General features: G+C 37.9%; 2 protein-coding genes across 3 annotated transcripts in view; one reads left to right on the top strand and one right to left on the bottom strand.

Annotated features, from left to right (window-relative positions):
* DZIP1 (DAZ interacting zinc finger protein 1) overlaps positions 1–22,439 on the top strand; it is a 37,667-nt gene extending 15,228 nt beyond the window's left edge. The window contains exons 8-18 of the mRNA XM_076337645.1: positions 1,175–1,223; positions 2,560–2,616; positions 9,933–9,992; positions 13,073–13,218; positions 13,548–13,743; positions 14,106–14,235; positions 14,427–14,477; positions 15,312–15,514; positions 15,894–16,024; positions 20,946–21,117; positions 21,910–22,439. Of these exons, the coding sequence (XP_076193760.1) occupies positions 1,175–1,223; positions 2,560–2,616; positions 9,933–9,992; positions 13,073–13,218; positions 13,548–13,743; positions 14,106–14,235; positions 14,427–14,477; positions 15,312–15,514; positions 15,894–16,024; positions 20,946–21,117; positions 21,910–21,992 (1,278 nt within the window). The 3' untranslated portion in view covers positions 21,993–22,439. The remainder of the gene's footprint in view (positions 1–1,174; positions 1,224–2,559; positions 2,617–9,932; positions 9,993–13,072; positions 13,219–13,547; positions 13,744–14,105; positions 14,236–14,426; positions 14,478–15,311; positions 15,515–15,893; positions 16,025–20,945; positions 21,118–21,909) is intronic.
* Positions 22,440–23,943: 1,504 nt separating this feature from the next.
* CLDN10 (claudin 10) overlaps positions 23,944–25,744 on the bottom strand; it is a 61,913-nt gene continuing 60,112 nt past the window's right edge. For both annotated transcript variants that reach the window (XM_076362137.1, XM_076362127.1), the window contains exons 4-5: positions 24,922–25,029; positions 23,944–24,308 (exon numbers count right to left, since the gene is read on the bottom strand). In XM_076362137.1, the coding sequence (XP_076218252.1) occupies positions 24,194–24,308; positions 24,922–25,029 (223 nt within the window). In that variant the 3' untranslated portion in view covers positions 23,944–24,193. The remainder of the gene's footprint in view (positions 24,309–24,921; positions 25,030–25,744) is intronic.

Below are 25,744 nucleotides of genomic sequence, written 5' to 3' on the forward strand. Positions count from 1 at the left end.
AAAATACGCTTTTGTTCAAACATAACTATAGATTTTTTGAGGTGATAAGTAGGTGAAGATCTGGGTGGTCTGGAGTTTAGACTATAGCATAATTATGCGGTCCTTACAACCTATTACTCTATTAGATGGTGCGTTCTTTACAAATCAACATCTGATTTTACACATTTTTCTTGAGATTAATGTTAAACCTATACTTAAGTGCTTAAAGAATTGGTAAGACAAATAGCTTTTACAGCTCCACCTTAACGAATTTGATAGCTGGAGCAATAGAGGACTTAATCCTAGACATATTACTTTCAGTAAAGTGACCTTTTAAAACAAAACAGTATGACCACCAATGTAAAATACGTTCAGAGGGACCTGAGTTTGGTGTTTGTGAAATACAATTGTGAAGACCTACATTCTCAATACCTGGAAACTGGAAGGGCTTGAGAAATAGCTAACACTTTTGTAGAATCCAAACAGAATGGACAATGAAATGAGGCACTACTGGCTATATCCAAATGGATAAATAAAAGAGGACCAGGGTCCAGTATCTTGTGCCAGCTCCAGCTGACATTGAGTGTGTGTCTATATGGTTTGGGTTTAGCTTCTGTTTTGGGAATTGGAGTGCAGAACATTGTTTTAATGATATGGGATTCAAAAGTTTCCTTTTTTCTTTACATCGAACTGCAGCCAGCTTGTTTCCTCTACACTCTCAGTTTTGTTCAGTGCATGTCTTGGGTCTCAAATAGACAAAACTGTACAGCAGACAGGAAAACTGTTTGTATATTTAAAATTGATGTGTAATTAAGTGTTTCCCTGGAGTGGAGCTAGACTTGCAAAATTGAACATGAATTGCTGAAGCAGAAAGTATTGAAACTGTAAGTGCTGAAGTGGCCCATAAGCCCACTCTCATTTCACTTTATAGCTTGTAATAACAGAGTATACAAAGCATGAGTTCACATAAGACAACAAACAGAAGTAAGTCTTCAGCATTCATTAAGCATGAATGAAATATGCATTAGGCAGTAGAACAGAGTTCCACAAAAGTAGTATTTTTCTCCCCAAATCATAAACAATAATTTCTGTTATGGAATAGTACCGAAACTAGGTATTTTGTACTAAATGTTCATTTCTAGATATTGTTCATTTACATTTGTAACTATTCATATATCCGTCTTTTCTCTTTTAGATAAAAGAATTGTCCACGAGATCAGTTGCAAGCATCAAACCATATGATGGTAAGTACAAACTGTAAGAAAAAGCAGATTTTGTTTCTGATTTCAGCAGCTTGGCTGAAACAAATGTTACAATTTATTAAAAAATACAGGCATCAACTTTACTAACTAAATGTTGAAATCAAATCAGTGGTGGCAATTTATTTGTGTTTCACAGGCTACCTACCTGTTTCCATGCCATGATTTTCAAAGTTCATGTTCTGCCGCTGTAAGAACTTCTAATGTACAAAGTTGATCACTTGGGTAGTGAAGACATGTGAAATATAACAACTCTGTTTTGTATTATGTAAACAACTTTTGGCTTTGCTTTATGAAGTGTAATTTTAATTGCTTTTTCATGCTTGACTGTCCATAGGCTGCAGAACTCACAAATGGGAAAATACTGAAAGAGTAGACAAAATTGATTAATTTGTCAGTTAAGATACAGCTGTTCAAAGAATTTTAAGAACTCTGCTATTTTTGTCATTGCAATGCTTTAACATCTGAAGTCCATTACAAATACCAAACCTGATAATAATAGTGTTTGAGGATGTAGTCCTGCACCACAAACACCCATGTAGTTGATGCCGCAGTTGCAGTGACTTGTAATAGGTTTATTGCAATAGATGATGACAGCTGGATTAATTCTAATCCCAGTTTGGAAACCATCTTGCTTTATTAGCAGGACATTGGCTTGAACTGAATCTAACAGCAGGGAGTAGGTTAGTTTGAGGAGAGCATAGTAATAATATGGCTGTATGGCTTCTCAACTGGAGCTGGTCGTATTCAGCCACACTGAAGGACAGACAAGTATGAGACCATGGCACACAAGCAAATTTGCTCTTAGGCCCCAAGCTGATCTGAGGAATGTAGAATTGATGTGATAAATCACTCCAAGGCTACATTCTATAAATTATATAGCTAGGGCTTGCGATAATTGATATGAAGTGTGGATGCAGCAGATCCTCTTCCGGGAATACCAGTGTTGATCAGGCTAGACTTGACTAAGTAGCTTTGGGCCAAGGCTTCTTCCCTGGGACACAAAGACAGCATGCAGACATGACCAAAGAGATGATCTGACTAGTGCAGGTTCACATTCCAGTTCAGTGACAATTTAGTTACTAGTTTCTTTTCCTGGTTCTAGAAGTATTAAAAATGTTAAGCATATCTAGAGATGTACTTTTATGTTGTGAAGTGAATTTTTACTTTGTAAACTGTTTGTTTATTTTTCCCCCATTAAAGCCAGAATTTGCATAATTTATAAATATGATTAAATATTGCTACATTTATGAATCTGTATTTGTCTGTTATTGTTTACTATAATGCATTTACATTATTTTTTACTCTTATGCTATTTTAGTGAACACTACTGTAGAGCACCTTGAAGAATCTAAACCAAGCCTACCAGTGATGCATGGTAAGTTTTTTTTGATAGGTCCAGATCCCATACTTTCAAATCTAAGACTCTGTCTTCTCAAATGTGTTGCTTGTCAAATCATAGCTGTAAGAGTAGTTATATTGAAAGAACGTAATTTGAATTGCTTTGCTGTATGTCAGCACTGAGAATTCCCATGAAGTAATTGTCAAGATGCACTATTGAAAAGAATAAATGAAAAAGAAAATAAAATAATTTGAGAATATTTCCTAGCACATGTATAGTATCGGAGCACTTTAAGATAAATGAAACTAATTGAGGAAACAAAATTATGTTTTCTTCTAGAAAATATGCTGATTTTCTGGTATATGCATGTACTGGATAGCTATATGCATATAATGGAATTTGTACAGAGAAAAATGTGGAGATGTTTGTTTATAAGTCTTGAAAGTGTATTTTTTGTGTGACTTCAAATGTCACGGCGGGAAAATACAGAAAACATGATCAAAATAGTCAGTCATCCCGTCTAGATAGTTCTTCCAGAGTATATCTGTAGTTACATATGGATCATTATTTAGTTATTTTAACTTGTGGCATTGTGATATTGTTTAGTAGTGGGGGGAAGCAATGAACCTCCATTTATATTGTTTGGTGCTTTGTGAAAATAGTTTTCACTTTTTTCTCAGTATGCAAAGTAATGGAGAGTATTGTTACCATACCAATATTCTGCAATCAATTAATTCTTTACTTTCATTTCAAGTAGGAAAGCAATAGGAAAAATTAACTTTGAGCAAGTAAAATGTTTAAAAGTTAAAACCATTTTATAAATTATTTGAGTTATTGAACTATAATTAAATAATAATTTTTAAATTATTATTTCTCTTAGTTTTAAAACCTGTCAAGGGGAGAGGAAATGGAATTTGTCTAAGAAAAATGTAAAGAATTTTTCTTTTTCAACAAATTCAAAAAGTTCTGAAAAGGCAAATGGGGAGAAGGAGCAGTATGCAATAGAAGCTTTAGATAACTTGATGAGGAATGAAAAACTGATGAATACAAAGTGTTGATTTCAAAATATTTGTTGTGTCAAGAATTATTAAACTAAGGAAAAGATTTTTATTATATGATAAAATTATTTTAATATTACAGAGATTTCTTACTAACCTATGCAAGGTAGCTGTTCATTGCTAGAAGCTTTTTGAGTGAAACTATACAGATGAAATGTTGTTGTGTGGAGAAAAGTAATAATATATTAAATATAGATTATTAATAATAGTGTTTTAAATAATCCAATTATTTTGCATTCAAACCAGCTTCATTGCACCAACACAGTAGCGCTGGTTCTAGCTAAGAGATCTCACAGCAAGTAGCTTAGCTATTGCCCTGAATTTAAGGAACGGGTTTTATGAAGAATATTGCTGCTAAGGGCTTAGGCACCAAGCTTGTCAAGCATTGCTTTCTTAGTGCATTTACTTTCATTTGGACTGAGGAGGAAAACAGTTCTGTGAACATTAGTATTTTCTGTACTCTGACAATTTATATCAGCTCATTCAGATCTTTCCTGATTTCTTGCTGCTCCAAATACGAAGTTTGTGACACCTTATGAAACTTCTCAAGATAGAAAAGGCTGTTCCTGCCATTGATATACAAAAGATTCACTATCAGTTTATTATGAAACTTCAAAGAAGGTGTTTCCTTCAAATTCCTTTGCTGATTATTATTTTATTTATCTCTGCAGGTCTCTCTGTCTGTCCCCTTTCTTCCCTTCTGGATTTTTTTTAAACTTACCCTACCTAATTTCTGGATATAAAGGTTAGCAGAAATTACAGTGTCTTTCCCAAAATTTTGATGGCTCTTCAAGGGATTGACTTACATACTGGATTAAGACATCATGGCTGCATCTCGTGCCATTATGAAAATGAAAGTGCTTGTTGGCAACTTCTGTCCACAAATTTGTTTAGCTCAGAGCATCTCTGAAATCACAAGAGCTATAGTTTTCTTACCAAACGATTGCCTGCATATAGAATATCTTCCTTTTCTTTCTTTTTTTCTGTTTGAAAGAAAATTAATTCTGGAAAAGGCTCTCTTATGTGAACTTAAGTACACTTTTCAAAGTTGCCTGGAAGCTTTTGCATCCTAAGATCAGTTCTGCACATCTTAAATCTGCACTATGAAAAGATACCCAAATTACAAATGAGGTATCCTAGGTGTAAAGTCGTGGAATAACTGTGTTAGCCTGGTGCTTTTGTGTTCATGTTCCTGATTTCTTGGGAGAGCTAATAGTCTGCCTTGAATGCCATCCTGGCTGACCATTCTTTTCTCAGTTTCTGAGCTAGCTGTAGGGTTTTGTGCAGATATAACTTAAGTCTTATCTTCAAAGATTACTTAAGTCTCACAAAAAGGCAATGGATTAATTATGATTTTTTTAAATCATATTTTAAAATCAGACTTTGGCTCCTATATTACTCTTGAAATGTTGATACTTGTTCAATATTTAATCTTTGTTAGGTTAATAATAGTAGGTGGAATTGAAGACAGTAGTTAAAAAGCAAAGATATTAATTAGATTGTCCATTAAAACCTATGACTCAGTCTTCAAACTTGGTGCGGACTAAGGCCCAGCTGTCGTTAGGGACATAACTGGAGCATCTGAGGAATATTTAGTCAAAGTAGTCTTCCTAGACAGTTAACAGAGAAAAGGGGCACCTTCAGAGTTTGGTTCAGCTGAACTAAGATCTGAATTGCTCTTTGAAGTTGCCTGTGTCTCTTCGTTGACTGTAGAAGGAGTCTGAGATGACTAGGCTCCTAACTTAGAGGCCTCAGGTAAGTGTCAAAAATTTATCATATTTAAGAATATTGGTTTAAAATTAATATTTATGCTGCTTATGTGCAGTATTTGGCTTCCCGTTGATTAGTTAGGAGAAAACTATATGAAGTGCATTGATTCAAAGATGACGGTCAAAATTACAGGTATCACAGATTGAGTCTGGCAGCTCTTCAGATGTGAAATTTGAGTATAAATTAAAGGAGTAGATAATGACTATAGCCATGGCTTACATTCCTTACATCTTTAGGAAGTGCAGCAATTTGCAGCACACCAGTTTTACGTTTCATCCTTGGTTTTCATATTGCAAGTGCAAAGTGCTTACTGTAGGTGATACTCCACTATAGATAATTGTAACACTTCTGTTCAGGCTAAAAGTACTTTAGCATTTCATATTTCAGAGTAAATAGACAGGATTTCTCCTTTAAATATTGGCCAGAAGACTGCTTTTCCAATAGTACTGTCAGAATATTGGGGTTTTTTTTTAACTAGTAAATAAGAACAGACAAATAATATATGATAAGCTTGGAATATACACAGCCTGAATTCTTCATTATTGTTAGATATATTTTCCTATTCCACCTGCATAGAAATTGTCTTCAAATATTATTTAAAACTGATATTTAATGATTTGTCAAAGTATGCCAGGCACATAATTTTTCAGTAGTATAATGATCCACTGAAGAAATTAAGGCAACCTGTACTTTTGATACATCTCATCTATCTCTCCACACATATTAGCTGGCAGAAAAGATATTCTGGAAGATGTGGGATGACACACACATCATTGTGGAGGTCATCTTAAGGTTGCTGGCCTTAATGATGGCTAGTATTAATATGGCTGGATTCAGGCTAGTGAGATACGAATACGACCAGCCTTCGTTAAGACTGGTGTTGGTAGCTGCTATTTAGCTAGGTTCAAGCCTGAGGCTGACAGGAACTGTTCTTGTGAGAATAAAGCTAGGGTTAGGTTTTGGACTGAGGCTGGCTGATGACATACAGTGAGGATGTGTCCAGAATTTGCCAGTGGGCTAGGTATAGGATTTAGCAATGTTTGGTTAGGGTCAGGTGTGGGACTGTTGGGGAGGACCGAATGAATTAGGTTTGGAGTTAAGGTGGTTCATGCCAGCATAAGAAGCTGATTTATGGCAAGGTCTGCAAAGGGCTGGTATCACCCAGAGACACCTGATTATTGCTGAGCCGAGGTTTTACAGGGATCACTGAACTTGGGTTAGGGTTAGGTTTAGGCTTAGGCAGACATCGATTGGCAAATGAGAGTTATGGTTGAGTTAAGAAGGATCAGTTAAGCAAGGTAGCAGCCGCAGAGCCTCACTGAATAGGTTTAAGTATAAGGTTGAAATTTATCTCCATTTCATAGTCAAGAAAGGGGTGGAGATGAGAGCCACGGTTCAAGTTGTGTCAATGAACAAAGTATAATTGAGGCTGCATCTGAACTGCAAGACTGATGTAATCTCCAGTTCTACCAGTACTCTGGTAGTCCAAAGCAGGTGATCTGCTGGACCACAGCATGCCTCCTGCCTTGCTTCAGCCTCCTGGGATCTACTTCCAGTAAGGCAAGGACACAGTTTTGGTGTTCATCTAGAATGGGGAACAGAGAAGTGACCAGGAGCAAGTAATTTATACCTAGGTATACCCAAAAGGGAAGATAGTAGTCTGTCTAGGTTCAACATTCAGGCTGGGATGAAAGCTAGGAGTAAGATCCTGGCCAGCAAGGTCTGATGTTGAAGATGTTGATGTAGAGCAGCGTCCACTAGGGTCAGCTGAACTAGATTTAGGGCTGATAATTGACAGGAAGGTAACTGGCTCTACTTAAGTCAGAAGTTGTGGTGATTACTTATTTAAGGCTAACATTGGATTGTGGCTTGGTGACATTTTGGGCAAAAAGGTCTGATGAACTAGAGAAGGTTACAATAATTCAGGGTAGTTTGGAATTCAGTCTGCATCAGCAGGATTGTTTTAGATATGAAGTTAGCAAAGACTGCTTTGTACAGATTTGAGGTTTAGCTGAGTAGTCAGACTTAAATGATTCCTAAAAATAAGCTTGCTAAAATTTAGATGCTGCTGATTTCAAGGATGTGCACTACAAGGATGTAAGAGCTGAGAGGTCTGATCAGACAGCTAGAAGCAGCACATCTCTGGTAAACATAAGGAGAGGGGTCCTTAGGGGGGTGATCTCCACACCTGTCTATAAACCAGAGGGGTGCTGGACCAAGCTGCTTTTTCTCGCATTGGATTCCAACATGTTGTTTAATAAATATCTCTTAGAATAAGTGCAGTAAAGAAAAAGAAAAGGCCCACTTACATTGAAGAAGTTGGTGTTTCCAGATGTTGCACTCCCCGTGTCTTAGCATTCGACCTCTGTTGTCATGCAGTGAACAACAATATTACACATAGCAAGTAATACATTTTGGTTTTGCTCTTGCAACTATTCTTTTACTGATTTTAACTTCCTCTGTTTCTAGTATACTGAGGAAGAGAAGCATGTACCTTTATGCCAGATCAGCAGACTATTTTCAGGTCTGAGTTCTGGGGACTGGGCTTTTCCTGTTAAATTAAGTTACTTGACAAGGGCTTGTGCAGAGATAAGTCAGCTCCTTTAAGCAGATTGCATTTGAGTAAAGTACAGGTAAAAGAAGTATAGATTAAATCCAGTTACACAGCAACTGGCTAACTGTCTAGTAGGTCCAGCCAAGAAACTCAGAGGCCTCAATGCCTGTGCAGCTAAATTAAATCCCCCCAGAACATTCCCCATCTGTGCTTCCGGCTCTGTCCTCCACAACAGGCTCACTTGTAGGCTTTTGGGAATTATCCCTAACTGTGCCTGAACATTGTTTTGGAGAATGTTAGCTTGTGTAGGGCAACGGTGTGCCAGGAACAGCTTTAAGAGTTCAGTAGTGTGGAGGATCATATTCCAGTGCCCAGGAATGCTCTGGCCACTGCTAAATTTTACAGCCTTAGAGACTGAAAGTCCAGAAGCCTATTTGTCAATCCGTCTCTGAGTTTTGCTTTTAAGTGTTTCCATAAAATACATTGACGTTTGCATCTTCTTAGCATCTTGTGATGGTGTAAGAAGCATTTTTTTAGAACTTCTTATTTAGTGCAGATTATATGGGAGCAGATCTTAAGTCTTGTAACCTGCTTGGAAAAGCAGGTGAGAGGCTGAGTAGAACCTCAAGTACGGAAAGCACGGAGAGAGCAGCAGCCATACCCAAGCATTTACAGCACCAGTTTTAGTCCCCTTCACATGAGGAATATTGGAGATGTGACAGTAAGTGCCAGTTAGCGCCAAGTGCTTATTTCATTGTGACTATCCATCACAGTGCATCCATGTTTGTACCTAATTGTATAAGAAGTGCTGAAGAGCAGGTATCTTTACTGCAACCTCACTTCCTCCCCTTCTACCCGTACAGCAGAACAACCATTTATAGTGCCAAAGGTTTCTTGTGAAGGCTGGGGCAAATGTAAGTTGGCCCAAAATATTGGCCAATAAATTGTTTTTTCCTATACTGCCAGTAGTTGAATGCTGAAAGTATAGTTTGCACGTTTCTCTGTTTTTATCATAAAACCTAGAAAAAACTAAAATTCTAGTTTTCATTGAAATAAATTTATTTAAGGAAGGTAAATATCTAAATTTTTATTAGTTGACATATAAGCATTTTCATGCTTCTCTTATATCTGAAGTCTATAAAGTTGTAAATAAACTGTACTCTGGCTTCATTTATATAAAGCAAATTGTACCTGACAGCCTATGGAATGATAATTTCAATGTGTTTAGGAAGCTGTTTTCAGCAGAGGACATTTCAAGAGTTCTTTAAAGCACATGATAATACTGGATCTCACTATATTGGAGTGATTGAAGATTTTTTTAAAATTGGTTTTATTGGAAATTATATATATATATAAAATTTCTCTATGTCTGCACGTATGGACTCAGTACTTAATAAATCTCTGGTATAATGAGTTAACATATCTTTTCAATATTTTTTTTGAGGATTTCTATGTCTGTCCATTTTACTTGCCTTTTGTAAACTTTTAGTATCAAATTGCACATAATATTTTTAAATAAATTTAAAAATTAAAATGCTTCTTATGAGAAATGAATGACAAGATTCATTTACTTAATCCTAGGTGGCCTTGTCATTGTAGATGCCTAAAAACATCCCACCTGGCCTCTGGGTGCCATTCCAGAAGGGCACGGGTTTTTCTATAGTTGTGTGATGTATCAGCCAGCCCCATGCCGATGGCTTAAAACTCTGATATATCTGAGATGACACTAGACACCCATGTTTGGGCAACTGAATCGCTCCTGAAGTGACTATTGTATTAGGGTCTCCTCTACAAAAATGTCCCACCAAGGCAGTGAAGAGCCACGTTGCATTGGGTTTGTGATTGTTAAGCAGGTTGTCAGCAATCAGGAAAATTGACATCGGTGTGTTTTTTTGCCTAACTTTCCCACTCTGGACCTTGACCTTCTTCTGTCCTGTTTGTCTGGTGTTCCTGTTCTTCCTCGTTATTAGAGCAGGCACCCTTGGTGCATATGCTGGAACCCATAGAGGAGCTTTCAGAAGAGGAAAAAGGTAATGGTTGATTCAACTCAAAATGTAGTGGCATGTGGTTTTTTGAAAATAAAAATGTAAATATTATTTGATACCTACAGTATTTTTTTATTGTATTTGAGTATGCTTATGTGATTTGGGTGGGAACATTCCTTGTTTGTGTCAGTCTCCTGTTTGCTATTGGTGCTTGTAAATATTATGATTTCCTTATCCAAGTTCAATGTTTTTATGGAAAGCTGGCTAACTCTTTAAAGGAGGCATATTCCATATGTCTAAAGGCACTTGAGCTAAGCAGAGCAAAAACGTTTGATGGGGAATACCCCCGTACTAGGAATTTTTTCGGTGCTGACGCTATTGCAATGTATGCTCACTTCTTTTTCAAACTCTGCGTAAGAGGGTAAAGAGTTCAGATAGAAGAAGGAAGTTGGTGCTGAAGGTTGAAGCTGCCTACTTTCATAGACACACCAAAGATACTTTTGCAAGTAATCTAAGTTAAGTCTACCTCTAAGCAGCCACAGCTCCAGCCAGGGTTGTGCAATTCTGAATGAAATTACGTAGGCCAGTGTTGGCAGCTGTTCTTCTGCTTCATCTGAGGAAAACTTGGAGAAGGCCACGTTTACAGTGACAGAAGATAAAGCATTGGTTCATCCTGCATGGTATTCTTCTCCTGAAGAAGGCTAACAGTACTTTAGATGAAACACCAAACAGCTGAATAGCGTAATAATCTGTACTGTGTGCAAAAATCAAAATCAGTCTTGAACCTTGCAGCCAATGAGTTTAAATTTTGAAGGAATGATGCTGTTTCGAAAACAAAATTGTCGTTTGAATACATCTGTGCGTAAGTGAGAGGTTTCCCCAGGGAAAATCCAGTGACTGAACAATCTGAAATAAAGTCTGCTCGCATTTTTGCTGTCCTTTCTGCTATTTCTCTTGCTTGCCATCTTCTCTCTTGATGGATTGTCTTTGATTCTTCTGCTGTGCCTGAAGGCATGGCCTGCAGTACAAAAGAGAGGAAGAAAGAATGCAGTCTGAAAAGATAGACCAAGATTTTTTTGTTTTCAGTGACAGCCATTTCTAAGGGAGAGTGTGAAAATTCTTGACTTGGCAGATTATTTCATAGGATTATGTAGGAGCTGAGACAGTGGACCAGACTTAAGGTCCCCTGTCTCCAAAGTTCTCAAATCTAGTATTTAGGGGTTTTTTAAAAAACAAAAATGGATAAGAAAACAGTTCCTTAAATAGTTGGCTCCAGCAAAGAGGATTTGGCTTGAGTTAATTAGCAAGAATTAATATTGTCATTAATTAGGATAATGCTGGATAGTCTTGTTACCCATATTAGTATGTAGTAATTATGAATTTTAAAATTATTTTAGATGGATCTATTTTATTGTAAGGATTAACATCTGAAAGGGACAGGATTCTCAGAAGGCTCCTTGGAGCCTTCCGCTTTAAAATGTCTCATGTCTGGCTTTGTGGGAAGATTTCATACTGCATAATGCACCTTTTCCTGTTTGGGGATGGTCTGACAGCTCAATGTTTCCACACGGACCAGTAGTTTGCCTCTTCTAGGACTCAGCTCCCCAGCCAAATTACTTTTAATCCCACCTCTGTCAGGGACTGAGTTGTCCACACAGTTCCCAAAGCCAGTTAAGATTTCAGCCAGATTCTGTCCTCTTCAACACAGATCTTGTAGTATGGTAGCTGGACTCGTTTTCAGTTTTCATTATCTATAGTTCTCTCCCAGGTCCATCGGAAGCCACTGCCTCAAAACAACCTAAATATCATTTGTGTATCTTGAGGCTTTTTTGGATCCTCTTCAGCGTGCTCATCTTTCCCTTAAAGAAAAATGAAAACTAAATGGAACTACGTTTTTAAGCAATCATTGTTTCAAAATAGGAAAAGTGGCACGTTTGTTTTGAAAGAAAACATTTGAAAGTCACAATATGGAATTATTCCTTCATTTATGTCCTTGTCTGTGGGCTAGCAAATGACTCTGCTGCCCTGTAAGGCATACTGGAAAGAGACAAACTCCTGCCCAAGATTTACCTTTTATTTCAGGGGGTGAAGCTGGGAGTGTGGTTTACAGCACGCTTTCCTGGGATGTTGTATACCCCTTTATGTATGCTTTGCCAGCTTTGCTGACCACTGCCAGACAGAAGAAGCTACCGTGGTCCCACTGATTATTGTTTCACTTGGTGTAAGTGGCATTCAGTAAAACTTTGTCTTGCCAGAGACACTTTATAGGCAGGTTCCAAATGGGTATGTTTTGCTGCTTTACTCCCCTGTATGACCTTATAATACTTCGGCCTAACTTAAATGTCAATCTTTAATTTAGATGGAAGAATCTGTCTAGATGGTTCTTTATTTCTTGCATAAGAGTTCATGTCATTACTGACACTTAAAGCAAGGGAAAGAGAGAGAAACTTCTTTCTCTGCTTTTAAGTATGTATGATGTCATAGACCTGCACAGAAGAAAACACAACGCTGAACTTTGTCCTTGAAAGAGTTTTGAAGATAAGTATTATCCGTCATGTATATTCTGTGAAATGGTCTGCCTCAGACTAAGGTTTTGTCTTTACCAAGACTTTCGAAAGTGTTACAACTTTCCAAAGATTTGATTTTAGTAGGTGTTTTTTATCAGAGAACATTATGTTGCTTGAAGCTTTTCTTGAGAACAAGTTTGTCATATTCCTGTTCCAATTCCTGCTAGCGTTCAGCTTTGATTTGAAATACCACTTTTAGAGAACTTAATTATCAGAAGATAGTCTTTCTTTATCAGAAGTTTCCCAGTACAGTTCTAAAAGTGAAGATCTTTGTTGCTAAATATTCAGGCATATATCTTTACAGTGGTTCTGTAACAAGAAAAATAAAAGATACTTGTGATGGTGAGTACGAGGTGCTGAGGTGTAGATTCCAAGTGAGCTGACTTTTGTAAGCTAGCCCAAGATTTTAAAAAGAATACAACTCCATGTAGACAAACAGTGCACATGTATGTCTGTGATGTTTCTAAAAAAAGCATGCTTCAGTGCAGTTTTTAATTGTCTCGTGTACTGTGGATTTTTCAAATGTCTCTTAAATGCATTTTTCCATTCTTATTTCAGAAATTGAGAAAGGTGATCATAAAACAGGTAGAAGTAACCACTATTTAATAAATGCTTTGAAGACCGATCCTTCTTTAACTAAAGAATTACGAGTTGTTTTGGAGCAAGCCCTGGAGGAGAAGCTGGAATCCTTGGGAATTAAAGCAGTAAGATTATTTTGAGTTATTTAAAAGAGGTGTAATCTTTGTTCCACTTTTTTGCTATTCTCTTTCACTCCTGTACCACAACCCTCAACCTATAAAATCCAAAGCTAAATTTTGATGTGTTATAAATAAGTGTAATTCATTAACCTGAGAGGACGTCCATCAAATTACAGCTGTGGAGCATATGGCTACACCTGTGAGCAGTGTTACCAACTTTTGTGAATTTTCTACAAGCTTTGTGATATTTGAAGTTTAAAAGAGTGTATATGACTGTAGGATAGAAATCGCAGAAATCATAGCCCCTGTGTTTACAACACAATTTGTTTCCTTAGGGTGTTCGCGGTATCCCAAATGATCGCTTAAATAAAATTTTGCGTGCTATTGAATCTGCTAGAGAATGCAAACTGAAGCAAGAGCCTGACATTCAGCGAATTCGAGAGCATCTTGAACGCCAAGTTAGCTTTAGGGTTGAAGAGAAATCATCATCTTGTAATAGACCTGTTTCCTGTCCTCAGCTTCCTTCAGAAGGTTAAAATGTTTTTGGTTTTTTTTCATTCTCTTACATTTTATAACTGCTATTTAAGGTTTTATTTAGCAACATTTCTGTATAGCTGCTTTCATAATTTTTCATATAAATATTCTATATAGTTATGGCCAACTAAAGAGTTTCCTTTAAAGGGTTCTTGACATTGTGTTTAACTGCAGAAATCTTAGCTCCTATATTGGCAAGATACATGGTAACTCTGAACTGCTTTGAAGAAAAAAATTACTTTTTTTCTTCTTTTTTGTAAAACTATAATCTGCAGCAGAGACATCTTTAATTTTAGAAATTAAATATAAAAGATACTAAACATTGTTTCTAATAATGAGATCGATAACTTCTCTTGTAGATAAACAGAAGTTCCATCAATTGGGAATTTCCTCATCTGCCACACCACAAAAACCAGTAAAACGGTCTTCAACAGCTGTCCGCCCAGCTGAACAAAGAACAGCCATCGCTGAGAATACATCTACACCAAAGTAAGAGACGCTATTCTCATAGTACTCATACCTCAGGTAACAATCCTATGGGTTTGGGTTTTTGAGACTGATGTGAACATTTCCTGCTAATATTGTAAGAACTGAGCAAAGAATTTACGTTACTCCTATATAAACTTTGTGCTTACTTAGTTGACCGTCAGTCTTGAAATAACTTGTCTTGTTACTTTTAGATCCAGGAAGCTTTTTGGAAATGGAGTTTCCAGAAAGACATCTAGTGTCACGTATGTTTTGTTCCATTGTATTTTTGAAGAAAACATTTTTGGTGACTGAATGTTCACATGCTTGCCACACAAAAGCTATTATTAAGCTGAAATTACAAACACTTTCTGGACTGCCTATTTCATATTTTGTTTTCAGGTATTATTCCATTTGAGTCTGTTGTTATAATCCCTGGAAGATAGCATGTTCTCCTTTCAGCAGATGTATTCTTTATTGTGAACCACAGAGGGACATTCAATAAAATCGGGTAGTATCACTTCCTTTAGTTTTGTTCTCAGATGCTTTTTCTGAGCCAGTTAAAAGCATTTAAACACTTTGGTGACCTTATTTTTCCAGTTTATTGATATTTTCTTACTACGACCAAAATTAAACACAATATTCTAGATTCCACTCATGTCAGGCACATTACTTCGTAATTTCCTGCACTGAAAAATTCCTGAATTATTTTCATCTAACAGAATATCAGAACAGGCTTTCTGTGGTGCAGATTTCTTGACCCTGACTTTTTCTCTCCCTGCTGATCCATGAAAGCCTATCTTTGTTTGCCTGGCAAGACTTGTTATATATTGGTCTGTTGTTTTGTAAAGATAGTTGCATAGATGGAAATAATCATGTCTATAGAAGAGTTCATTTTGTGATAACTTCCTGAATTTACTTAGCAGCATGATTTCTTTTAAATAGTTTTATGGATAGTTAGAATTTATGGGAGCTCCTGTTTTTTTCACATAAGAAAAATGCACCTTACTGGAAAGGAAAATACAAGGAAGCTTAAATATGTATATATCAATGCAGTCACTGAAACCCAGTAAGTCCTCGGGTTGTATGTTTTTGCGTAGAACTCCACCATTCAGTTCAGAGGAAGAAGCAGATGAGGATGATATTAAGCAGTCTTACATATCACCAGAATTATTGCAAAAGCAGTCAAAAACATCAAGCAGCAAAGTCAGTGCTTTTCAGAAGGCTCCTGGCAAAAGCCATATGGATGGGACGGCGGAAAGTGAAATTGAAGAAACTGGAACACCTGCGAAAACTTCAAAAGGTTTTTTCACTACTTTTGTATGTGCGTGTTGTAACAGCTGTGCATGATTTTGCATTTCCTGATAATATTTCTGTGTTAGAAAACATAATGAAGGCAGACCATCTAGTCTTGAGTGTATGTGTATTTGTGTGCGCTTTATGTTTTTGCTAATTTGTTTATATTAATATAGTACCTAGAGATGTCAGTTCAAATTAGATGTGTATCATGCTGTTTTATATAAATGCAGAAAAAGATACAGTCTGTGCCTCAGAGAGACTTCTGTCTAAAACAGTTTTTCTCAGCCTTTTACTTATTATTACTTTGTGGAAGATTTCTAGAGGGTTTACAGTAAAGCCCCTTGTGAATGGAAACTGTCAATATAATTTTTTATGAACTTTAGGAGCAGTTATTCAAAAACTGACCGAACAAGTTGGAAAGAGTCTTTCTAACCACGGAAATAAGAACAAACCAGCTGGAGGGATTAATGTTGCGCAGGCATTTATTAAGAAAGAAGAGGTGCAAGAACTGAAGGTATCACTTTTAATAGCCATTATTATTTCATTAATTAATTGAACTAGATATATATCTATTACTTTTTTTTTTCATGCTGAAACCATCTTGAGGAAGTGAAGAACTTAATTCTCAAAGACAGTTTTGGAATTACAGCTAAGTAGTCTTCTTGGGTACGTCTGCACTGGTATATAGAAAAGTGCTAGCAAGTGAGCTGTGGCAAATGACCTCTTCATCTACACTGCTTATTAGCTTATACCATGACTGTTTTGGATCACTACAGCTAGCCCGAAGTTTGGGCACAATTAGTATAATTTTTACCTCCTATTCTAGCAGCATAGAGAGAGCCCTTCTTTACTTGCTTTCCTAGTATCTTGTTTCGATGGAGAAAAAAATTCATTTGCTTATCTAATATTTTAAAATATTTTTATTTCTAGAGCTTTATCTGATATGGAACTTCTAAATACATTTTAATGAGGGGACAAATTCAATTTCTGAGTATGGTCTTTGCTATGCTGCATCTATTTACAATCATACACTGTTTTCAAACGACATCAGATACATCACTGATGTCTGTTCATTGAGTATGGCATGTGTTCACAATCAGAATACTAACACAAGTTACTCCTTAAACCTCAGGCTCCTAAGGTCCCAGTCTTCCCCTCAGTTTAGAGTTTTAAAATTGGTAAGCCACTTTGATGCAAATTGATCTTTGCCGGAACAATTTTTTAAAAAGAACAAAAGTTACTCCAAATCAGAAGTCAAGCAGATAGTGGTATTTATTTCAGTTTTAGTAGTTGTTATTAGATTGAAGTAGACAACCAGATACTAGTTCTAGCCTTCAAGAAAATATTTTTTCACTAAATAAACAAATAATAATTGCTGATAATGCTGTTATCCATAATAAATCTGATACTGTAGGGCTTCCTAACTAACAGTTAAATCTGAAATTTATCACTCCTTCCAGAAACAGTGACACTTCTATTTCAGATTCCAGAAAGGGGTGATTGTCTTAATCAACTTTAGCTGTAGTGGTAGGGTAATCACATTTAGCCTGTGTGCTTTTAATTGCCACTGGTGACACCTAACTTGTCCATTGACTGTGTGGGAGCTGCAGATCACACCAGATGCAAAATTATCAACTCAGATAACAGACACGACTATTACAGTGTAATTTTCTGTCCAAATGTTACTTTCAAATTCTCTGCAATGCCAAATGATACAAGACCATAAAGTGTTCACAGTTAAATTTAGGGAATGTTACATTTTGTAGAGATCTATAGACGGTTGGCCACTGTCTTAAGGAATTTCGGCTTCAAGAGCAAAAAGCTGTAGCAAAATAAGCCTTAAAAGCTATAAGATGCCATAGTTTTCAGTGGTAACCTCTCTTCCCACATCTCTCAAGCCCCTGAACCTCAAGGCAGGGACTGGGGGAATGAAGTCCCTCCCATCGTGGGAGAAGATCAGGTTTGAGACCACCAGAGGAATCTGAACATACATAAGTCCATGGGACCTGACAAGATGCCGCCCAGGGTCCTAAGGATGATGTAGTTGCCAAGCCACTCTCCATCATATTTGAAAAGTCATGGCAGTCAGGCGAAGTCCCTGTCTGAAAAAAGGGAAACATCAAACCCATTTTTAAAAAGGTTATAAAGGAGGACCCTGTGAACTACCAACCAGTCAGCCTCACCTCTGTGCCTGGTAAGGTCGTGGAACTGAGCCTCCTGGAAAATATGTCAAAACATATGGAAGACAGGGAGGTGATTAGAGACAGCCAATGTGGCTTCACCAAGGGCAAATCGTGCCTGACTAATCTTCTACGATGGAGTGACTACATCAGTGGACAAGGGAAGAGCTACGGATGTCATTACCTGGACACTGTAAGGCATTTGCTGCTGTCCCCTGCAACATTCTTACCTCTAAATTGGAGACATATGGGTTTAATGGATGGACTGTTAGATGGATAAGGAACTTGCTGGATGGCCGCATCCAAGGAGTTACACTCAATGGCTCAATGTCCGAGTGGAAACCAGGAATGAGTGGTGTCCCTCAAGGGTCTGTACTGGGACAAGTACTGTTCAATATCCTTATTAGTGACATAGTGGGATCGAGTGCACCCTCAGCAAGTTTGCAGATGACACCAAGCTGAGTGGTGCAGTTGATGTGCTTGAGGGAAGGGATGCCATCCAGAGGGACCTGGACAGGCTTGAGAGGTGGGCCCATGCGAACCTCATGAGGTTCAACAAGGCCAAGTGTAAGGTCCTGCACCTGGGTCAGGGCAATCCCCAATATCAATACAGACTGGGGGATGAATGGATTGAGAGCAGCGCTGTGGAGAAGGACTTGGGGATACTGGTGGATGAAAAATTGGACATAAGCTGGCAACGTGTGATTGCAGCCCAGAAAGACAACCGTATCCCGGGCCGCATCTAAAGAAGTGTGGCCAGCAGGTCGAGGGAGGTGATTCTGCCCCTCTACTCTGCTCTGGTGAGACCCCACCTGGAGTCCTGTGTCCAGTTCTGGGGTCCTCAGTACAGGAAAGACATGGAGCTGTTAGAGCAGGTCCAGAGAAGGGCCACAAAAATGGTCAGAAGGCTGGAACACCTCTCCTATGAAGAAAGGCTGAGAGAGTTGGGGTTGTTCAGCCTGGAGGAGAGAAGGCTCTGGGGAGACCTGATTGCAGCCTTTCAATATTTAAAGGGGGGCTTATAAGAAAGGTGGAGAAAGACTTTTTACCGAGGCCTGTAGTGACAAGACAGGGGGCAATGGTTTTAAACTGAGAGCAGGTTTAGATTGGATATAAGGAGGAAATTTTTTATGATGAGGGTGGTGAGACACTGGAACAGGTTGCCCAGGGAAGTTGTGGATGGCCCATCATTGGAAGTGTTCAAGGTCAGGTTGGACGGGGCTTTGAGCAACCTGATCTAGTGAAAGATGTTCCTGCCCATGGCAGAGGGTTTGGACTAGATGATCTCTAAAGGTCCCTTCCAACCCAAACCATTCCATGAAAAATATTTTTGCTGTGATTCATTTAGAATACATTGTGCCCCTGGTGTATTAACATAGTGGCGTGTTGCTATATGGACGTGATGAGTTTGAAATGAGTTCATGAACACAGGGCAGGTGTTGCTACTTTGTTTCTGGAATCTTTACAGAACAACACACCATCTTGTATTCTTGCTAATTCTATATGAATGTGCATATATTCATGTCCATATTTGTATGTTTAAATGTAGGCATATAGTTCAAGTTAATTCTTTAAATTTTAGGTGGGACTTTCAAAGGCGCCCAAAGACATAAGCACAAAATGCCATTGGAATGATGGTTTCTCCAAAAATCCACATTTTTTTATTAGCTTAAATACTAATAGCTTAAATACTTATAGCTGCTAATGGTTGTTCTCAAAACCCACAATACCATAAAACCTTTGTAAGGCATCCCATTATCATATGTTTTATGAAGGTCATGTTTTACAGAAGTTACTTCAGAAACATTTTAGAGAAAATTGATTTTGTGCTTACCTGAAGCTGTATGACCGAGTTCACCCGTACCAGACATTGTATGGATTATGGTATTTCTTTGGAGTAAGTCTTTGAATCAATAAAACTGCTCAGCAGTTTTGATTGGTGCTGTGTATTTACACTTAATCAAAACTGAATTCTGTTTGAAGTTGACATTTTTCTCTGTATTTTGTACTTTAAAAATCAGCTGGGACTTAGTGAATGCTTGAGGAAACTCTTCCTCCAGCATTTCTCAATATATGTGACTCTGACTTTCCCATTACCACACCCTCCAAATGCAGATAATTTAAAACAGCAAAATGTTGAATCCTGGTATGTTAATAATACAGCACACCGAGCAGATCTGTCAGTTTTTGAAAAACAGTTTGCAATGTGAAAATTGAATTATGTTGCAAGATAGAGCGTTACTGCGGTCTCTTCCCTTCTTTCGAGACACACGACACGTTCATATTTGTTGATTTTTCTCTAGTATGTACATACCTTACATTGTTTTCTAATAGCATCTGAATCTTTCTTCTGTGCGATAGAAGCACCTTCTGTATCTTACTGTAACATTGAGAGATTCCAGTGAAATAAGGTTTTAGCTTTGTGAGAAACCATCTTTCGCTTTCCACAGTTAAGCTCTTTCATAATGGCTCGATTCCATTGAACCACATCTGATGATTGACAAATAGGGAAATGCTGTAGCTCTTCTTTCAAAAGCTGAATTAAGATATTTAGTTCTCAGGCAGATGAGATAAGAAAGACCACGGACTCGTTGCCTTCAGGTTCATCTGTTTGACTTGACTCTCATTTTGTGAACTCATTATGCAAATCCACCACTTAATTAAAAATATCCCTTTACATGCTGACAGTGAGTCTTAAGAGGAATACGTATTTTAACTTTGAGCACCGTGTGGGTTTTTTAACTTTCGTTATTTAATTTTCTCTTTAAATAAATTAGTTTTAAATTGAAAAGGCCTTTATTGCAATATTAAATTTTTCTAGCGTGAATACAGAATGCTTATATAGCAAACTAAACTGCCAACTTGCATGATAACGTCATGTCTTTATTTTCACGTGAGTAATATACATTCTTATGCTTAAAGGACTTTCCATCTCATTGGAATAGCTAATATCCCAGAAAACACGATCCTTTTTTAAGTTAGACATGTAATACCTAAAAAACAGAACTTCTAACTTTTGCAGTTCCTGACTTAAAAAAACCCCACAACCACTTTTAGCTTTAGAACTATAATAGTGAATTAATATAATTTAGGTAATTGAATTATGTGGATTTTAAAACTGTGGTGATAGATGTCATAAAGGCCATGTGGCAGTGCATTTTTCTTTAGCGGTTTCACATTGTTGAGTTTATGGAAGATCTCAGCACAACTTGAACAGACAGAGGAAAAATGCATGTTTTTTCTTCTCCCTATTAGTTCACAGAAGTTGATGAAGATGATTGGGATATATCATCAGTAGAAGATGACTTTTTATTAATGAAAGATGATAGAGGCCAGAAGGCATTGGCAGTTCAGAAAAATGAGTCAAATGCTGCATCTGTGGTACATGCATGGGGTCTTCCGAAGACAAGTGTACCAAAGGAGGAAGGTAACCTATTCATACTTCTGATTATAAGCCTTAAGCGCCTAATACACCTAGAGGAGAACTTAAGTATACTGTATTACATATTGTAGTTCAATATATGGTATTTTATAAGAAAAGAACAAGTAAGAAAACTGTATGCTTGGTTTTATGTCATATAAATATCATATATGATATTTATGCTACCTATTTAACATGTAAACAACACACACACTTAAATACCCAGAGATGCCAAGAAACTTATGTTTTAAAATCTCAAATTTAGTACTATCAGGCTTCAACCTCGTCTTAAAAATTAATCATCCAGGGTTTTTTTTTAATCCTTTCCCAAACTTAAGGGAGGAGGGAAATTTCCTTACTTTGTCTTGAGAATAATAACAAATTTCAGGTTTGTTCAAGATGTCTAAGTGACCTACCAGGCTGAGATAAATATTTGAGCTACTGGTAAAGTAGTAGCCTCAATCTTACATAGAACTTGTACAGTAGTTTTGAGCCCTAACATTTCAATGTACTTAAAGGTTAAAGCTGTGTCAGTTATATAAAGATACTTCAGGTTATTTTTAAAGGGAAAGTAATGTTGACACTGCCTGCTTGTCCTGTGCATTGCATTCTGTGACAGAAACAGCCTTCATATTATCAACACTTGTCATTCCCTCACCGGTTGAAATTCTGGACTTCCTTAAGTCCACAGGTGTTTCCTCACATAGTATGTGATTTTATCTCATAGATAAATACGGAGTAAAAATACCCCTGAAATATTATTAATAATTGTTAATATTTTTTTCGTTATTTTAACAGGCCTTCATGAAGCTGATAATACAAGCACGTTAAAAAGCAGCTTAGTCACTGTAACAGACTGGAGTGATTCTTCAGATATATAATAGTTGTGTTCCTGGTGGGAGGCACTGCTTTCGGGTTCTGTTGGGGATGAAAATGTAGTTGAAAACGTCAAGTGTTTCCTATTCATTTCTCATATTGGTCATGTAATAACAAGGAACACTGTTTACAGACCTCTTGTGTCTTTCAGTCCTGAATTTGAAACAAGAATATTTACATACCCGTTACTGGCCATGTCTTTCTGGAAATGGAGAGTTAATGCTTCCTTCTTGTGAACTCAATGGTGAAAGCCTCTTTGATTTCACTGAGGTGACGATTTTGCCTCGAATGTTTACATTAAAGATTGAAACTGGTCTTGCAAGAAAGCCTGTTAACCAATGAACAGAATTTACTCCAGAGTATTACTTTATAAAATTTTTAAATGCACATTTTCTTGTATTTTATCATAAACTTTATATAAAATGGTGAACATTTTAAATAAAATATTTCCGTATTAAAATGTTACGTTTCTAACATGGTTTACAATAAACACCAAATGAAAAGGAAAAAAGCCTCAGCTCTAAACCTAGTTATTATTAAATGCCTCCTATTTTGGGAAGTTACTCTTTTTTTTTCTATTAGAGTTGAGTCTTAGTTAACATAAAAGCACAAAAATTGGAAAAGAAATTAAAACGTCAAGCTAAGGTGAGAAAAGTACTGACCTGCTGTTGCGCAAGTACTTTCCTATTTCTGTTTTGTCCATATTGGGTGGCTTCTTAAAAAAACACAGTAGTGTTTTGACTTAAATGAAATACAAAAATAAGGTAAAATAAAAAGAACCTTGACTGGCTTTGTAGTTCTGATGTATTTTAGATGGTATCAGATACAAAACCTTTTCTATCACACTGTGCCATTAATAAATAGGACTATTCATTTTTTACATTTACACCTTTGTCCCAAAATGATACTCCAAGGGTCCATCAGTTCAAACCTCAAGACAGACCTGAGTTTGTGTCTAATTTTAGGGTCCCAGTCTAGAAAGTGTTTTGTGGTTATTCATAATCTCTAATCTCGTTTATTGAATCATTGTACAAGTATTCCCTCAACAGCCATCGCATTTCTATGGACAGGCCCCAAAAAAAAGGTGCTAGCTGAATTTTTGAACTGTTGTAAGTAATTCAGGATTATCTAAAACGTGCTGTTAAGTATTGCCTGCTTTTATGCGGTCAGCCCTTCAGGGATGTCATTGGCAGAGCAGGCCAGCTGGTATTGCCTGGGGTTTTTCCTTCCCTTTCGTAACCCAGTGGCTTGGAGCCATTCTGGAGCCCTGGAGCCGAAGGTGGCCCAGCGCCCTGCCCAGCGGGAGGGAACAAAAACAACCCCTGGGAAGTGACTTGTCACCAGCAGGGGTGAGTGCTGAGGCAGGGCAGGAGCCCAGCAGCACGAAGCAAATGCAGAATGTAGGAACTGTCTCCAAGCCTTGTCTTGCCCACCACAAAACTCCCCAAAGGCTGCAGCCTCAACCTTTTCTCTCCCTGCCGTGCACACGAATGCTCACGATCACATGTGCATTCTTCTTCTCATGCATGCATTCTTCTTAGGCCATGCAAGACCCTCTCTAGTGACTGCTTCCTTAACAACTGGCCCTGACTCTTCTTAGCACCTGCTCCTGCCTCCCCAAATCCCATGCTTCTTTTCACTTCACCCAGTCTCTTCCTTTTCTTACTCCTATGGCACCGAATTGACCAACCTGCACGTTCGTCCACCCCGGCAATGTGATAAGGAGGTAAGAGCCTGCTGATTCCCACTGGCTGTCGTCGTCTGGCGCTGCAGTTACGATGTGCTCTGCAATTCCGACGTCACTGCTAATCAGTGGTGAGATATTTCACACGTTAACCTGCACAGAGTATGGCTGTTTTGTCCAGTACTGAACCCATTTTAGAAACGGTTGCAATGATGCACTGCAGTCAGTGTGATGTGTGCGACGCCATTCCCGTAAGCAATTGACATACTGAGTTGGTAAATACACCGTTTATTTTTTTCAAGAAAGCAACATCAGCTCATGATTTCCAGGTATAAACTTTACAATACCAACATCAATCTTAAAATATTATATAATAAATTTACATCAATACGTAAAAAGCTGCAAGTTAATGTTTTAAAAAGTCATCGTCTTAGTGGTAATTACATTGGGGTGGGGGGAAATCACTCTGCATGAAACGTACAAACTCATTTTTAAAACCCTCTGAATCTTCCAACAGTACCGTTAAACGTAAGCGTTCTTGTCAAAGTGCTTTGGTGGGGTTTTGTCTGGGACGCTGTTGTGGACCTTTGTACGAGTAGACATCACAGATGTGGCTCCATTATATGCATACCCCCTCCTGAAAGGAAAAGAGAGAATCAACCATTCACAGCTCATCCCACAGACAGGTAACACCTCTGTATCCAAGCATTACAGCAGTATAAACCTAGAAGAAATGTACAGGAACGTACCTATAGATTTCAGGGGAGGGGGCGGGGGGGGCACCTTCCTTGCCTCTGTGGTCTCATTCTGGTTTGACATTTCCCCTCCAGCATCTCTCTTTGCAATTCACTCTTACATAAACTCGTATCTCTCGTTCACAGCCAAGTAAATTAGGGCCTGTCCTTCACCTCTCTCACTTTTGAGCTGATGATTTGTGACTAAATAAACTTGTCACATCCGCAAAGTGACCTGACCACTTTTCCTACATCAGTGAATGGATTTTTTTCCAGCTGTAGTAAATTTATCAAGTTTATATAACACAAGTATTTGTTCTGAGTCAATAGCTTTTCTTAATGACATTCATGATAGACAGAGCATTATCCTTAAATCCCATTATTTTCTTTCATCCACACAATCCTTTTCTGAACCTCGCTATAAAGTGTTTTGGAAAAGTAATCAAGCCACATACATGTAGCGGGTACAAATGCGCCAGTATTGATTTCTTTCAGTAAGTACAACTTGTGTTTTACCTTGGAGAATTACTGTTTTCAGCTATTGAGAAGCAGAATATACTGCCACCGATTATGCAGAGTGAAGCTCCAGCCCATCCAATGAACAAAGCTGCTCCCAGTTCATACCTACAGGAAGTTAGTAAATGGGTTTAACAAAAGAGAGCACGAATTTAACAGTTGTTCAGAATAAAAGAACTAAATTTTATTTTTTCCTTAATAACTTTCCATTGACATACACGTCATTCATCGCAAAATCAGCAGCTCTGCCGTTCACCCGTGTTCTTTTCATTAATTCCCTCTTACTCAGGAGGCAAACTCTGTCCCTGCGGCACACTTGGGCAATGCTTATCTCCCCACACAGCCAGCCGAGGTGCCTGGCTTTTCCACATCTCCTCCTGGATTGCTTGGCTGCGGGGTTACATGATTCTTTGACCCGTTTACAGCGCACAGCTCCTGTCCTCTTGGACCATTTCAGGTTTGTTCCCGCTGGCTCCCAAGCTGGACTGGGGCTTTCACTGAGCCGGCGACTAAGGCTGCTGCCTACAACTCTCCTTAACTCTCCCCTCTGGCTCTCAGCATCCCTCTCCCTCCCTATCCACACTCCAGCCTGCTTAAAACATGAGGTTTTTATGCTTACATATAATATGCATATGCAATATGTACACACACACATGCAATATATGCATAAACATATCCAGATGTATCCGATGTATGCATATACAGGTATGCACATACATGCATGCATATGCAGATGTACATGTGTGTATCCATGCACACGTGCACGTGCCGGCAACTTTCTGCTTCTCTAGTCCCTGTGGCTGGACTCAGGCTGGAAGACACC

The sequence above is a fragment of the Aptenodytes patagonicus genome, chromosome 1 (genome assembly GCF_965638725.1).
Source record: "Aptenodytes patagonicus chromosome 1, bAptPat1.pri.cur, whole genome shotgun sequence".
Taxonomy (NCBI): Eukaryota; Metazoa; Chordata; class Aves; order Sphenisciformes; family Spheniscidae; genus Aptenodytes; species Aptenodytes patagonicus.